The 13,850-nt window shown below is 34.3% G+C and overlaps 2 protein-coding genes and 1 long non-coding RNA gene across 6 annotated transcripts; 2 read left to right on the forward strand and 1 right to left on the reverse strand.

Moving 5' to 3' along the window:
* Positions 1-1,280: 1,280 nt before the first annotated feature.
* On the forward strand, positions 1,281-4,654 carry LOC142524719 (2-alkenal reductase (NADP(+)-dependent)). The gene is made up of 5 exons (XM_075628802.1): positions 1,281-1,798; positions 2,693-2,870; positions 3,417-3,583; positions 3,685-3,767; positions 4,022-4,654. The coding sequence occupies exons 1-5, from the start codon at positions 1,559-1,561 to the stop codon at positions 4,398-4,400; spliced, it is 1,047 nt and encodes a 348-aa protein (XP_075484917.1). The 5' UTR covers positions 1,281-1,558; the 3' UTR covers positions 4,401-4,654.
* Positions 4,655-5,677: 1,023 nt separating this feature from the next.
* Positions 5,678-10,138, forward strand: LOC142524326 (uncharacterized). 4 transcript variants are annotated; one of them, XM_075628270.1, is made up of 7 exons: positions 5,678-5,783; positions 6,353-6,716; positions 6,799-6,949; positions 7,031-7,291; positions 8,560-8,641; positions 9,051-9,247; positions 9,678-10,138. In XM_075628270.1, exons 2-7 carry the CDS (start codon positions 6,511-6,513, stop codon positions 9,975-9,977), a joined length of 1,197 nt encoding a protein of 398 aa, XP_075484385.1. In that variant the 5' UTR covers positions 5,678-5,783; positions 6,353-6,510; the 3' UTR covers positions 9,978-10,138. The 4 variants fall into 4 exon arrangements, with proteins under 4 accessions (XP_075484385.1, XP_075484384.1, XP_075484386.1 ...); XM_075628269.1 differs by having other exon boundaries at positions 5,706-5,983; XM_075628271.1 differs by having other exon boundaries at positions 5,706-5,983; positions 6,365-6,716.
* LOC142524327 (uncharacterized) lies at positions 9,783-12,178 on the reverse strand. The gene is made up of 2 exons (XR_012814869.1): positions 12,112-12,178; positions 9,783-10,211 (listed from the first exon to the last, which is right to left on the reverse strand). It is a non-coding gene; the product is annotated as an uncharacterized LOC142524327 (long non-coding RNA).
* Between the last annotated feature and the right edge of the window lie 1,672 nt (positions 12,179-13,850).

A 13,850-nucleotide genomic window follows, 5' to 3' on the forward strand; every position in this document is an offset into this window, starting at 1 on the left:
AGATAAAATATCTTGGGGATAAATATCATATTAAAAACAGATTTCTCATAATCTAAAAATAAATCAAGCAAAATCTTATAATTTAGAAAGACAAAATCTTAAATTGATAATATCAATTTAACAAAATAATAAAGGAGTCAAATATTCTTTCAGAAAGGTTTGAGGTTATACCAATAAATGATCTCTACTGTCTTATCTTCCAACTAAATCTAAAAAAATTCCTCTTCATTTTTCTCGATGAAAATAGTTCACAGTTGACTCGGAAATGGTGCTTCGTGATAGTGAAGAACAAACCACTTATGGTGCTTACTCTAGAATGCGATAGATTTGAAGAATCAGAAGGAACCAAGCAAATTCAAGAATGACCCAAGAAACTATCAGTTGGTTCATTTTTGTAAATTTAATATTTTGAATAAATTAAGTTTTAAAATTATTTTGATTAAATTCTATTTTAATTGTTCCTGATTGTATTGTTATGATTAAATTGAGTTCTATCGTTATATGCAAAATGATAAAATACACTCTCTCTAGAGTCCGCATTTCATCATCTCCCCTCCAAATAATATATTAGACACAGTTACGTTTTTGTTGCTAAGAGCATCCACAATGGTGGATATAATCCAAACCATGTCATCCAAATATCATCTTCATCTAAATATTCATCACTACACACCATTGATTTGTGTGCCACAACAATACCCGGTTACAAATTTATAACCGAGTATTGCAATTTTTTTTTTAATTTCTTCGAACAACGTGATTGAGACGCGCGCTTGTTTTTTGGATCGAGCTCTTTTTTTGAGTCGAGGTGGGTCGAGCTCTGTTTTTTAGTCGAGTTTTGTTTTGTTTTTTTTATCGATCTCGACCCAAACTCAAGAGTCAAACTCTTCACTTTTTAGTGAAAAGCACTGTGAAGAGCTTGGGTGGTGAAGATTTTTAGTTTTTTTCATTTTTTTATATTTATTTAATTATATTTAATTATTATGTAAAATATAAATGGACGATTCTATTTTGCACAAAGTTTTTTTCTGTGATCAATTAAGAACGTTAGATTTTGATAAATAATAGATAAAAATAATTAAAATAGTGAAATGATTTTATTTAAATGAAAATAAAATATTAATTAAAGTGACAGTGAGATCAATAAATATTTGATTGATGTGATATTTGATTGTGAAATATGAGATATTTGAATAGAGAAATATGTGATTGTTGATATAAACTAAGGAGACAAATATTCGAAAGAAATATCCTTGTTATTGCTCACGGGTAATACGTTTATTTTCTTCCGAAAAGCAAAAGCCAAATTATCATGGCTTTCAACCACCGGGAGTTGAACACTGTGGGCATCACTACCAGTTCGTCAATAGTTTTCGTAGATTTTATTAAAATAATTTCCTACCTAGTTAGGTAGCTGTAGCTCAATAAATTTAGTGAAGTTCCCCTCTCACTGCTTCACCATCTGCCGTCTTCAAAATCAAGAAACTTGAGGTATCTAACACAGTTGAGACCCAAAAGGGGTTTGATTATTTTGTTGGTTTGATTGAATAAGGGCGAAATGGGTGAGGCCTTAGGGGAAATTGTTCAAAACAAGCAAATAATATTCAAGGGATACATCGAAGGAACTCCAAAAGAGACAGATATGGAGTTGAAGTTAGGAAGTACGATCAAGTTGCAAGCTCCAAAGGGTTCTTCCTTAATATTGCTCAAGAATCTTTACCTCTCCTGTGATCCATATATGCGTGGCAGGATGCGCAACTTTCATGGCTCTTACATTCCCCCTTTTGTTCCTGGTTCTGTAAGAATACTTTTTTGTTTCCTAGTTATTATCAGTTGCTTTTATTTGACTGTTATAAGTTGTATATGTGGGTTGGAGAATAGCCGCTCGGCAATTGGTCAGGAGTTGATGTGGACACCTGATCATGTCCGTCGTTTTAGGGACCGAAGCATATTACCAACGCTAATCTGATAAAAGCTCGTTCTTGGTTGTTTCTTTGATCGACTTTAATGAGATTGCCAATGATATGTTATAAGCCCGAGAGAAAGACTGATTGCCAACAGATTAGCCTCTCCCTTCGACCACTTTGCGATTTTGTGTGTAGCTACTGTGGACATATATCAATTTGTTATTGCCATTGTGAGGCTCTTGTAACTTCAATTGGTGAAGCAGTGCTTTTAAAATACACAAGAAATTTGAATACATTTATTTTCCAAGCATTGCATTCTCCACTTTCTTATTTCAAGGTCAAACTATGAATTAATGATTTAAGGGAAAATAAATTGTTTGTTGTTTTGAAGTAGTTTAATTGTGATGTTAGTCCATGGACATAAATGGGTATGGATGGAGCCATGATTTGATTTTACTTTTTTTTTCTGCGAAGTTACGAATTAAATTAAAGGATATAAGATGATCCTTCTGATCAATCTTTTGAAAATAGAAATAGATACTCCATTTGGATTCCAAGCCTCACCGCAAAGCAGTTATAAACGTATTGACTTGGCTATATGGATCAGGATTTTTATTTATTGGTAAAATTTGTTGGGATAAAAGATTGTATTTATATTATTTTGATATGATTTCTCTTTTCTCCATAGAAAGAGGATGCAAGTTTGGTTGTAGTTAGAGGACAACAGAGCAGGGTAGATTTACTGATTGTTGAATTTTGCTTAACCAATGGTTCTTTTGGAAAAGGTCATTGAAGGATTAGGCGTGTCTAAAGTACTCGACTCTGATGATCCAAACTTCAAGCTTGGCGACATAGTCTCGGGTTTAACAGGTTGGGAAGAATACAGCTTAATTTACAAACATGAGCATTTGAGGAAAGTTGAATCAGATAAAATGCCATTGTCATACTATACTGGCCTCCTCGGTATGTATATTTTGCTTCATTTGTTTATGCATTCTGTTATTGATCGTAACATCGTGGTTTTTTGACTCTCTTGTTTCCTGTTCCGCATAAGCATGAATTTATGGTGTAATGTATTTTTTAAAAAATGTATATGCCCACTTTTCCAGGTTAAGATTTTTTGTGTTAAAGATGTAGGGACTGCCCTATATTGCTTATGACATGATTGAGCTTTGTTTGTGTTTTTTTTTTGGAAAGAAGCATGTTGAATTGTGTTAGAAGAAGCATAAGTTACACGATCCTTCCATAAATACCTGCCATCATTCATGACATGTTGCCATGCCCAGAGGGCTAGAACTCTTATTAAGTTCTCATAGTTATATGTTAGAATTAAACAGTTATGTATTGGTAATATATATCCAGATATCGTAGGAATATGCACCAGTTTGAAAATCACAATGAATTCTCTTAAAAAATATTTCATAATCTTAATAAAATGAAATCTATTTCCATTATATGTATATATATTTTTATTTCTGATCGAAGTGATTGATTAAGAACTTCTTGTAGGCATGCCAGGCTTCACTGCTTATGTTGGATTCTACGAAGTTTGTGCTCCTAAAAAGGGTGATTATGTTTTTGTATCTGCCGCATCCGGAGCTGTTGGACAGCTTGTTGGCCAACTTGCTAAGTTACATGGATGTCATGTCGTCGGAAGTGCTGGGAGTGGACAGAAAGTGAGTATATTTTGTTGAGTTTAGAAGGATCATTACATATATAATGAGCATTGATTTGGTAGTTTTATGCAAATTTTACTGATTCTTGATCTTGTTGTAAGGTTGATCTGCTGAAAAGTAAGCTGGGATTTGATGACGCTTTCAACTATAAAGAAGAATCAGATCTTGATGCAGCTCTTAAAAGGTTTGTTAAACTGTCAAAAACACACATTCGTTCCTTCTTGGGCAAGCTTAGGATCATTTTTTTAACATTTACAGAGTTACTAAAGAAAACTACATCAATGCCCCTTTTTAGACCTGTCCTTTTACATTAAAAAAGCTGTGATAGCCCAACCAGACACTTAAACAACCTTTTAGTTGCTTTAAGTGCGTTTTCAGACAAGAAATTCCATCCAGATACTCTCATATGGCATTATTTCTGTTTGATCTTACAAACAGATACTTTCCTCACGGCATTGACATATACTTTGAAAACGTCGGAGGAGCCATGCTTGAGGCTGTGCTCCTTAACATGAGGATTCACGGTAGAATTGCCGTTTGTGGAATGGTTTCTCAGCATAGCTTGTCTGATACACAAGGGACTCGTAACTTGTTCAATCTTGTCATAAAACGCGTGAGGATGCAAGGATTTCTGCAGAGCGATTATCTCCATTTATATCCAAAGTTTCTTGAAGATATCTCTGGACTTTACAAGCAAGGGAAGATAACTTATTTGGAGGACATGGACCAAGGGTTGGAAACTGGTCCTTCTGCATTTGTTGGACTGTTTTCTGGGCAAAACGTAGGCAAGAAAGTAATCTGTGTAGCGCATGAATAATAGCACGTAGTTGAAGGGAAAACTACCAAATCTTTGTGTAAGTTAAGTCGTCAAAATTCAGTCTTAGTCCGGTGAGGTTGCTTTTTCACTTTTAATGTTTTCTTGTTCGGCAGTCCGGTTACACTTGAACAATTTGTGAGTCATATCAGTGATATTGTGTATATCGGGATGAACAATCTGGTTAATATGACAAAAAGAAAAAAATCAACTTGCTGGACGATAATCAAATGTATAAAAGACCCAACTCTCGATAACTTTGGCTATTTTCCCCCTAGTTGAGCAAACAAGAGTAGTACGAAATTTTTTAGCGTCTTAGGTTATCTTCGACCACGAAATCTATTTTGGTGCAAATTTTACACTAAAATAGTGCGATTTCTGCATCAAATACAACATCTATCTCCAACTCATTTAATTCAAATCTTACACCAAAAAGAATATTCTCGAAATATTCTTTTTATTTTACATATCTTAATTATTATATTTTATTTAATATATTTCTAATTATGAATAATGTTTATATTACATATATTAATTTATTGTATTTGAATCATGTGTTATAAGTTGCATTTGTATTTCAATTATGTGTTTCAATTTAGTTATGAATTGTATTGTTATATTAATTTTTTACATTTGTATTTAATTATATTATTTATAAATCATTAAATCAAATTATTCCTTAATTATTAATAATTAACATAAATAAATTAATATTTAAAAAATCAATAATTATTATTCTTTAATTTTATTATTAAATATCTAATTATTAAAATAATAAAAAATATATTATACTATTATTTAAATAATCTTTATATTTTCTAATATAAATATTTATAATAAAAAATGCAAAATTTATAATTAAAAAATATATATATACACAACCGCTGCACCAAATTTGACGTATGGGAAGGGGGCTGCACTATTTTGCTAAAATAACGCAGCCCTCATTGGATGATAATTTCTTGCACCATGGTGCAAGATTGGAGATGGCTTTAGGGATAAGATATTATTTTAACTGTAATTAAATTTAATTTTTTTAAAAAAAAATTAACTTTTTTGATTAGTGAGTGTGTTTTTTTTAAAAATTTTTTTATGTAACTTTAATTTTTCATCCCCAAAGACAAAACAAAACAAAACATAGGGGTAAATGTAATTTACTTTAGTTCAGGGGTAAAAGGTATAATTGTAATAAGGGCTTTATATGTAATATTACTTTAGCATAGGGACTAAATGAATTTTCCCTCAAAGCCAGTGGATCTAATTGTAATTTTCGGTCAATAAATCTGTGCCAATTGTTTCAGCATAAAAATAAGCGACAACGAGCGGAACCACATTTGAAGTTTTCATTGTCACTCGAAAATCGTTAGAATCTCTCCCCAGAAAATCGTACGATCTGTTTGTTTATTTATTTCGTTTTTCCGCTGTAACATTCCATTTGTATATCAAACAATCGAGACTTGAAGGCAGGGCGATAAAGCGCTGGGCGGAATTTTCGAAGAAATTCTAGCTGAATGATGTGTTTTATTTGCTATACTATCCTCTTCTTAAATTAAATTCTGTACAGTAATTTATTGAGGCTCGTTCAGGTACAATTCGTGGAGTAATTCGTTCACTATATGCTTTCACAAGTAGTTGGCTCTTATGGCAAATTTTTTGCTTTGTTTGTAGTTATCAGGATTCGGTGTAGTATAGATTGGAATGTTTTTCTATCCTACTCTGAGTGGTTTGTGTGTTGATTTGTACGTTTTGTTGCTGGGTTTGTTTGGTGTTGTTTTTGAGTTGGTCTTACTATTTATTTATTTTTGAAAACAAAGTTGTTTCGTTTAAGCTTCTTACGATTGATTGATTTTTTTTTCCTGGGAAGATTCTTGGCGTATATGTACGGTTTTGTGATGGAGTTTTTTTTAATGCTTTAGGCATATTTTTATTGTTTGTTTTTCGTGTGCAAATACCAGTGATGAGACTAGCCTATGGGCGAGAAGGAATGAGTAGGATAAATCTATGCAGAAAGAAGAGTGTTTAGCTGGAAATCGGGAGCTGATTTCTGGGTTGTCTGAGATTGGATGGATTGAATTTTGGTGGATTGGTTTAGAGAAAACCGGGAAAGAGCATCATGTTGGAACAAGAATTCTGGAGGGAAAGCAAAAAAATGAGCGAAGTTGGGTTTGGAGATGGATGGGTACTGTCTTGGACCCTTGCTGTCATACTCCTCATATTTATTTGCAGTTTGCTTAGATCTGGCTTCCGCGGCTTGTTTTTCAGAGGAGGAGGAGGACCAATAAAATCTCAACCACCCAGTCACCTACTTGCACCACTCCGGTATGTATATATCTGTCTCTCCCTTTCTCAGAACAGAAAATGGAGCTTTTGAAGTTTCCTGCAACTTTGTATTTTGTTACAGAGGTCCAGCGATTATCACAGATTTGGATCTGAAGAATCTCATCGACAATCTGGATGATAATTCCCATTCACTTGATAATGTCAACTGGGAAAATGTTTGTGACAAAAGAAACAATCATCTTTCCTACAAGGCCAAGTTCTGCAAACCCAAGGTTTTTGCATTGCTCTATCGGTTCATTAAGCTTTTGCTGAAATTTAAAGTTCCTTGACCTCCATTTGTATATGCATTACAGGATGGGCCTTTGAAATATCTAAGTGTCACTACGTTTGAAAATTGCTCTGTCGAGCTGCTGGTGAAGTTTTACATGGACAACTGTTATAGGATGTTATGGGACAAGACAGTTGTTCGACATGAGTCATTGCAGGTGGACCAGGGCAGTGGTACTGAAACTGGCCGCACCATTAAAAAGTTCCCATTCTTGACACCCAGAGAGTATGTATTGGCTTGGAGACTCTGGCTAGGAAAGGATGGATCCTTCTACTGCTTTAGTAAGGTTTGAGAGTTTATAAGTTCTCTTTTAAATTTTATCTGTTTTACCCTCATCCTACTTTGTAATATCTTATTGCCACGTACCCTTTCTACCTAGATTTGAAAGACGGATGGCTAATAATAAATATCATCTGTTAGTTTGTCCATGATTTTATGCTGACTGCCCTCGGAACATTTTCAGATAGGAGCTTTAATTCCATGTTTGATTTAGAAATGCCACATTCTGATCTTCTCCCTAGTTATGCTCTCATTTGTTCTTGTCATTTGATTTCACAGCTGCGTGAAATCATTACCCATGCTGACCACTAGGTTGCACATGGATCAGATATCAAATTCACATTCTATTTTTGCCATACGGTCCAACATTGTCAAATAATACATTTTTGTATGAGATGTTCATATCTGTGGATATCTGCTTGCTTTGGATTGTATCCAATCTGAATAAATTTTTAGTTTATGATTTCAAACTTTAAAAGCATTATAGATTAAAATAAAACCCAACAAGTAAATTGTCATTCTTATCCATTGGGTGCTCATAATTTTCATAAACGTACTTCAACATCTCTTAAAGGTTTAAAATATATCAAGAATAAGTGAAACTATTTCAAACAATTTACCGGCCAATAAAATTTCTCAAGCATATCTAAAATTCAAACAAGAACTAGCCATCTCAAATTCCTCAAAAAATTCTAAAACCCGATCTTCAATATTGATTAGCGGGTATTTTACTAATACCGGATTGGATCAGATATCATGGGTGTTGGTTGTTGATATTTGCATCTAATCCGGTAGCATCGAAAACATATCTGGAAAAATTACGATAAGCTATTGGTGGATATTCTATCGCTAGGAATTTTTTGTCTTTTATGCTTAGATTCTTGGGTTTTTTTCACCTATTCTACTGGACAAGTGAAAATGATATAAAGTTGGTCATAAACTTCTTTTTTCTTCGAATTGCTCATGTAGAAGAATGAACTGCATTAGTTTATCTCATCCATACTTCTAAGGACCTCAAATTTTGGAAGCATGATAAATCAAACAGAAGAAGTAAGTCAAGCTGAAGCAAAATGGTAAAGACAATGCAACCAGTAGATTGACCGTGCTGTAATGACTGGAGCTTTGTGGTGAACCAGATTACCACTGTTGAATATTAATGATCAAGCATAACTCATTTTTCAGCATAATTTAGTTTCCTGTTCTTAATATGTCATTTTTTCCCACATTCGTCTCCTTGGTTTTGTCTAATCTGATCATGTTTGTGACCATCATAAGGAATGTGAACATCCTTTGGCACCGAGACAGAGAGGATATGTAAGAGTTTCAGTTTTCCGATCTGGCTGGAGAATCAGGAAAGGTAGGTTACTGGACACCTTCTCCCCTAATAAATTAGCTCGACCTATTGATTTTTTTTCAAGAAACAAGTGTAGTATTGAACTGTATCTCACATGTCATGCAACCACCACATCAACCTCTCCATCTTCACCTTTACTCTTTTTAGTAATTATATCCTTCCCTTTTAACTGGGATAGAACCTGTTTCATAGCTGTCTAACACCTGAGCAGGTAAAACCTTTGCTTCTAGAATATAGATTAGTTGAGAAAAAGGTGCTTTTTAGTTGTGGACTGAATATGTTGATTAAAATCAACTGGTGCACTCATCGTGTGGAGATTTTTGTTTATCTACTTTTTATGTCACATGGGAAGAATTCAATAATTAAGTGCTTCACCCCGTAAAACTTTTATCTAATTTTTCTTTTTGTTTAGTTCCTGGTAAAAATGCATGTGAGATCAAAATGGTGCACCAAGAAGATGCTGGTCTGAACGTGGAAATGGCAAAACTGGCCTTTGCAAAGGGCATATGGAGTTATGTGTGTAAGATGGATGATGCACTTCGCAAATATTCTTCTGGGCAGCAACTTCAGCTAAACTCCACGGCTAGTGCCACCATGTTGGTTGAAAAGGTTAGTACTGGTTTTTTTGTATTGCATTCATGGAGTATCATTCTCCCAAGGATGAGTAATTAAAGAATGGTTTCTTCAGTTCTGCCTGTGTTAAATTCAAGTATGTTTTAGTTATGAATTCTTTGAGAGAAAGTAGCAACAAAATTATTGACAATGAATTGTGCACCATTCACCTTATTATATTGTATCTATTATTTTTCTTCAGGCTTCACATGTATCATATTAGTAGGATCATAGCACTTGGTAAATTTTTATTTGGTATAGAGCCATACAAATTTTGCTTATTGTTGGCATAAACTGAATGAGGATCTGTCGTTTGTTTAGCCGCTTTCCTGTTTTCCCCTTCTAATGATCGTTTCCTGTTTCCCCTTCTAGCGATCGTTGCAGATTTATGTATTGCTCTGTTTGTATTTTTTTTCCTCTAACCTAGGTTCCACCTGAATTCGAAGTCGCAAACAATACGACCAGCTCGATACATTCAGATAACTCAATGGCGAATGTCATGCAACACATAGGGACTCGCAAATCCAACACAATGAAACTAGTAAAAAGGCCTTCAAATAAACTGATATCAAATGGTTTAATTCTTCTCGGTGGTGCTATCTACCTATCTAGGGGCCATTCAAGCTTAGGTGCTAAGGTTGCTGTTGCTTATATGTTGAGCAAGCTCACGAGGCGCGATAATTCATCCAAGCAAGCAACACGGATTCAATGCAATAAAAGTCCTTAAAACCATCTACACCCACTGATGATGCATGAACATGTGATACGATGTAGCTGGTGCAAATGTTTATATCCGAGCTCACGCTCAGTACTTATTGTCTTTAATGGCGGGTATAGGTGGGAAAAGCGTCAGATTCGTTGTTTTTCCTGCGTCTTGCTTCTGCTGGATTGTGCATTTCACTATTATATTGTCAAAGTAGATGATACTTGTCAAAAATGACTAAATTTAATATAGTTTATCCTATATTTAACAGTAATAATGTTAATTTTTAAAAAAAATTAATAAAATGAAACAACAATAATAAATAATAATATTATTAAAATTAGGGATGGAAAATATTTCGAGTAAATTGAAATGACCGACAATACAGAATAAATTCGAAAATTAGGTTTAATTAATTCAAAAGTCTGATTTCTCTTTATCAAAATAAAGTCATACAAGTCAGTTTATTCGGTTTGATTTGGATAATTTTTATAGAATATCTATTAAACCGAATAAATTGATCTTCTAAATAAACTTCGATATTTTTTCACTTTTTATTAAATCGATTTTTTTTACTAAACGAAAGGTGTCATTTTGTTTTCATAAAATACTAAACAAACAACTGAATTGTTTCCTCTCATTGGGTCTTAACTCTCAAAACATAAGGGCATCCACAATGGGTGGGTTTTATAACACCCACTAACTCGTGGGGTCCACTGCCACATAATCATTATAACATCTTTTTTACTCACATTCTTTTTAACATTCAAACTCATTATTTATGGGTCTCACAGTCCACTCGATCATCTTAAAATTTTTTCATATTAAATAAATATGTTGTAAACACTATTATAATTTGCGATGAATCGATATACCTTCTTTTGGATTGTATTGTGCCAATGTGACCGTATAACATTTGCACTTCTGGTGTTTGAACCTGAGGGACGATTCTCATTGTAGTAGCTTGCAACACATCCCTAAAAAACATCCGCTTTTTGATCATTGCCGATTATTGGATCATCGCTGGTAGTGACAAAACTTCTCGCTAAGACCTCGTCTTCAATCTTTGTCCAACTTGAACGCTTTCTTGAACCCTCAGCATTTGAAACCGCTTTTTCTAAATTGACCACCTCAATTGGAGATTCACGATCGGAAAGTTGCGTCTCTGGGACAAAAGTCGGAGTTGCAGGTTCATTCGACATTGGAGATGTGAAAGGCATAACATTTGTGTGCGGGGTACTATATCCATGAACAACCAGCGGCGTGAAATACGGATGACTCATGTTTTGCCAATATTCGGTTGAAATCGGTTGATATGGACCTCAAGGGGCATAATTCGGAGGATTCATAGAATTTCCAAAACCTTGGAAATTTTGAAGATTTTGGGGAGAAAACGTCATATTTGGAAATGGATGTGGGTATTGATAATTTCGTGGAATTTGTGGATTTTGGGAAGATGGATATTCTTGCGGGTTGTTTGTAGAATTCAAGAAATTTGTAAAAAAATGCTTTATTATTTTCATCCATCTTGGATAGAAAATAAGATTTTTGGAACTTAAGAAAAATAGATGGGAGAATATTAGATAGTAGAATTGGAGAGTGTAGTGAGTTGGAATGAAAAATTGTGTACACATTTGTGGATATTTATAGAAGAAAATTGAAACTAGCCGTTAAATAGTCGTTACAATTTTTTGGATTTTTTATAATTTAATTAAATATTTTTTTAAAAAAAATAACAACGGTATTAAAATCCAAAATTATTAAAAAAAAAAAACCGTTAACAAATGAAAAAAATTTTAAAAATAATTTCAAAACATGTGGGGCCCGCTTAAAAAAATTGAAAACCAAAACACGTGGGGCCCGTCGCATTTCACGCACCAGACACAATAGTCTGGCGCGTGAAAAAAAAATTGGGAGAGGGGCATTCAAACAATTGAACACCCCTCTCCCTCTTTCTTGTGCATCTTTTTTGTCGGGAAAAAATTGGCTTTTGCCACATTGGATTTTCGCCGAAAGGCAACGCCCACTCACCATGGAGGAGGGTGTAACACTCATTTAACACCCTCATTGTGGGTGCTCTAAGAGATGGGAATTTGGTTCCAGCTCTGTTTAGCTGGAAATCCTCGATGGAAGGGGTCCTCAAAGCAAGACTAAAGACTAAACTTACATGTTTCCAACAATAAATGATGTCTCAAATGTAGTTGATATGAAAGGTGATGGTTCACTTGGTCATCTTCTCCTTATATGGATAGAGCTATTGGTGATCTTTCTCGCTGACTAGGGGGGTTTCGAGCGATGGCTAAAGGCGAAGATTCTTTTTATAGCGATATGATCAACACTTATTTATCTATTTTTCTGTCCAAGGGGCAGTTGAGTTTACCTTGCAAGTTTGTGGTGTCAAACTATCGCCTTCACTTACAACTCCATAATGATTTCTTTTGTCAAGAATGTTAAGAGTATCGTTTTTTCTGCAATGTTGACTACTCGTTTTTTTTAAGTATACTAGAAATTTTTTTTCTCATTTACCTTTCGACCGAAAATACACATACATATACATATATATAATTCTGCCATTAAAATAACCATCCAACCTATCATTTAAATTCCAAAGAACACAGTGCAAAATGTAAAGTCGTAAACCGTCAAACCCAAGCCTGAAACTAACATTTTCAAAAATAGCATAAACATCTTAAATCTTCTCAAAAACCACTTATAAGCATAAAAGCCATAAAAGTCATGAAATCTTTAAAATCATACTAATGCGAAAACTAGCAAAGATCATCGGGTTATGTGCATCATCAGTCCAGCTAGTTCAACCATCAAGTCCTCCAACATCATCAAAATCATGCTCACCTGTATCGATCACACCTAGTGAGTCTAATGACTCAACAAACCTTAAACATGATAGCAAGTAATACATATACATTCACATGCAACAGTAAAAATACTTTTAATAAAATAGCTTTTCGTGAATATGCATACTTTAAACCTTTTTCCTTTCATCATAAAAATATACATATACATTTCCAGTAAGTGAATTCGTTCATTAATTATGACCATCCTTTCATCATTCGGTCGATCGATCAATCTCAGCTGTAACAAAGGTACCAGGCGGCGAGGCAACATTAACCACTTTTTCTTTATGTGCCTTGGCCTATAGTCAGCGAGGACATCAGCGACACTCTCACCCGTCAACTGAGCCTTGTTCTTACATATCATCATATCCTTTCGATGGAAATTCGGTCGTTGGGTTCCTATGGGGCTTTGTCTCATAAACGGGTTCCACTGAGCTTCGTCCTTCACTAATCCTGTAAGGTCTAGGAAATTCGAACTACGCAACCCGACTGCATGTAATCTAGGGTTTTATAAAATATGTGTTTAATGATTTTTAGGCATTTAATGCATGAATATTGCATGGTTAGGTGTTGTTCTATGGGTATTTTAAAGTTGCATGCATTAGAGTTTTAAGTTACTCTTCATGCTCGTACGGGTAACCGAGACGGGGGATAATCGGGAAAAATATTTTTATTGAACAATTTATTTTAATTATTTAACATGAGGTGTTTTTAGTATAATATTTGAAAATGGGCCATGGTTGAGTAATTTAACCGCCGAGTTTTATTTTTAGCCGGTACGCAAATTTTATCGATTCGGAGGGCTTTTTGGGGGTTTGGGCAATATTTTTAAAAATGTACCAAAACAAAATATTTTTCGGGAGTGTGTTTGGGCTTGATGGGTTTATTTTAGTGCTTAGTGGGCTCAAAACCATTTTAACTTCATTTAAGTTTTTATTAGGGCCCATTTATGCATGAGTTTCTATTTAAAACCTACACCATCAAACACTAATCCTAAACGTAAAATTCGGCCGCCCCCTCCCTCTCGTTCAGCAGCATTCTC

The sequence above is a fragment of the Primulina tabacum genome, chromosome 14 (genome assembly GCF_025594145.1).
Source record: "Primulina tabacum isolate GXHZ01 chromosome 14, ASM2559414v2, whole genome shotgun sequence".
NCBI lineage: Eukaryota > Viridiplantae > Streptophyta > Magnoliopsida > Lamiales > Gesneriaceae > Primulina > Primulina tabacum.

What these genes read in the sequence shown, in the direction of transcription:
- LOC142524326 (XM_075628270.1), top strand. Translation starts at nt 6,511, where the DNA reads ATGTTGGAACAAGAATTCTGGAGGGAAAGCAAAAAAATGAGCGAAGTT. An exon ending in CCAAGTTCTGCAAACCCAAG is followed by an intron (nt 6,950 to 7,030) that starts GTTTTTGCATTG and finishes TATGCATTACAG; the next exon opens with GATGGGCCTTTGAAATATCT. An exon ending in TGGCTGGAGAATCAGGAAAG is followed by an intron (nt 8,642 to 9,050) that starts GTAGGTTACTGG and finishes CTTTTTGTTTAG; the next exon opens with TTCCTGGTAAAAATGCATGT.
- LOC142524719 (XM_075628802.1), top strand. Translation starts at nt 1,559, where the DNA reads ATGGGTGAGGCCTTAGGGGAAATTGTTCAAAACAAGCAAATAATATTC. An exon ending in CCCCTTTTGTTCCTGGTTCT is followed by an intron (nt 1,799 to 2,692) that starts GTAAGAATACTT and finishes CTTTTGGAAAAG; the next exon opens with GTCATTGAAGGATTAGGCGT. An exon ending in GTGCTGGGAGTGGACAGAAA is followed by an intron (nt 3,584 to 3,684) that starts GTGAGTATATTT and finishes TCTTGTTGTAAG; the next exon opens with GTTGATCTGCTGAAAAGTAA.